General features: G+C 35.4%; 1 protein-coding gene across 2 annotated transcripts in view; it reads left to right on the forward strand.

The window, feature by feature from the left end:
• Positions 1 to 1,254, forward strand: part of LOC119586283 (protein O-mannosyl-transferase 2-like) — a gene marked incomplete in the record, with an annotated part of 13,418 nt that overhangs the window by 8,428 nt on the left and 3,736 nt on the right. For both annotated transcript variants that reach the window (XM_037934989.1, XM_037934988.1), the window contains 2 exon segments: positions 73 to 161; positions 279 to 427. In XM_037934989.1, coding sequence (XP_037790917.1) covers positions 73 to 161; positions 279 to 427 — 238 coding nt within the window.

A 1,254-nucleotide genomic window follows, 5' to 3' on the forward strand; every position in this document is an offset into this window, starting at 1 on the left:
GGAGTGTGGCACAACAAACCTGGCCTTCAATTTTGTCTGAAAGGATTATGATGTCTGTATATATTTTTTCAGGGGTTTCGAACAGATGGAAGTGACATGCAATCCCAACGTACATGATCCTAATAATGTTTGGAATATTGAGGATAACGTTTTCCCAAAATGTAAGTGAAATACTAAGGATTTGGATTTTTATAGCAAAACTTTAGGACAGAAGACTGTAATATATTAATAATGCATGATACTGAGTAACAAAGACATAATTGTTTTTCTTTTTTCAGTACCCAATACTAGTTTTGAGATTTATGCACCTAATTTCTTGGAGAAATTCCTTGAAGCCCACACTGTAATGTTCCAAGGAAATTCTGGGTTGAAACCTAAAGAAGGAGAGATTACATCACAACCCTGGCAGTGGCCAATTAACATCAAGGTATGTATTCTCTCTTTTGTATGTATACTAAGCCTGTGCATATATCAAGGTGAAGGCTTCTAGTAGGTGTTATTTGAGCTTTATGTAAAAGGCTTCTATAAAGGAGTTGGTTTAGCTTTATATAGAATGATTCTACGGAAGTGTTGGTTTGTTTTTTATGTAGAATATTTATTTTCTAGTATTGTTATAATTGTATTTAAAGGGCTTCTCATCTTTTATTAATTAGATTCTATGTAGAAAGCTCATTATCAACTTCTGATTGCTATTACCGTTTACTTTGGAAGAGGTAGTGACAAGGGCAAAAGATCATTTTTGGCTTTAATGCACCTTTATACAAACTTGCACGTAATAGGAATGTAGAGCAGTCATAGCATAATAAATTTGGTTAAATCCCTTTCATTTAATTTATATTCCTGTTAATTTTAGACTGTTCATCTTTATTTATTGGGCATACTTATTGTTTTTACTCTCACCATTATACCATTTGTCATTCTTATAAGACTCATATTGTACTCAGAAATGTCAAGTTTTGTCTAATGGAAATATACTTAGTACTTTCTCTTTTCCTCTTCTCCTCCATTTCCTCCCTCTCTCCCTCTTGCCCTCTCCTTCTCTCCTCTTCTCTCTTTTCTCTCCTTTCTCTCCTCTTCTCTCTTTTCTCTCTTTTCTCTCCTCTCCTCTCCTCTCTTTTCTCTTCTCTCCTCTCCTCTCTTTTCTCTCTTTTCTCTTCTCTCCTCTCCTCTCTTTTCTCTCCTCTCCTCTTCCTCTCTTTTCCTCCTCTCCTCTTCCTCTCTTTTCTCTCCTCTCCTCTTCCTCTCTTTTCTCTC

This window comes from Penaeus monodon, chromosome 21 (genome assembly GCF_015228065.2).
Source record: "Penaeus monodon isolate SGIC_2016 chromosome 21, NSTDA_Pmon_1, whole genome shotgun sequence".
In the NCBI taxonomy this organism is placed as follows: domain Eukaryota; kingdom Metazoa; phylum Arthropoda; class Malacostraca; order Decapoda; family Penaeidae; genus Penaeus; species Penaeus monodon.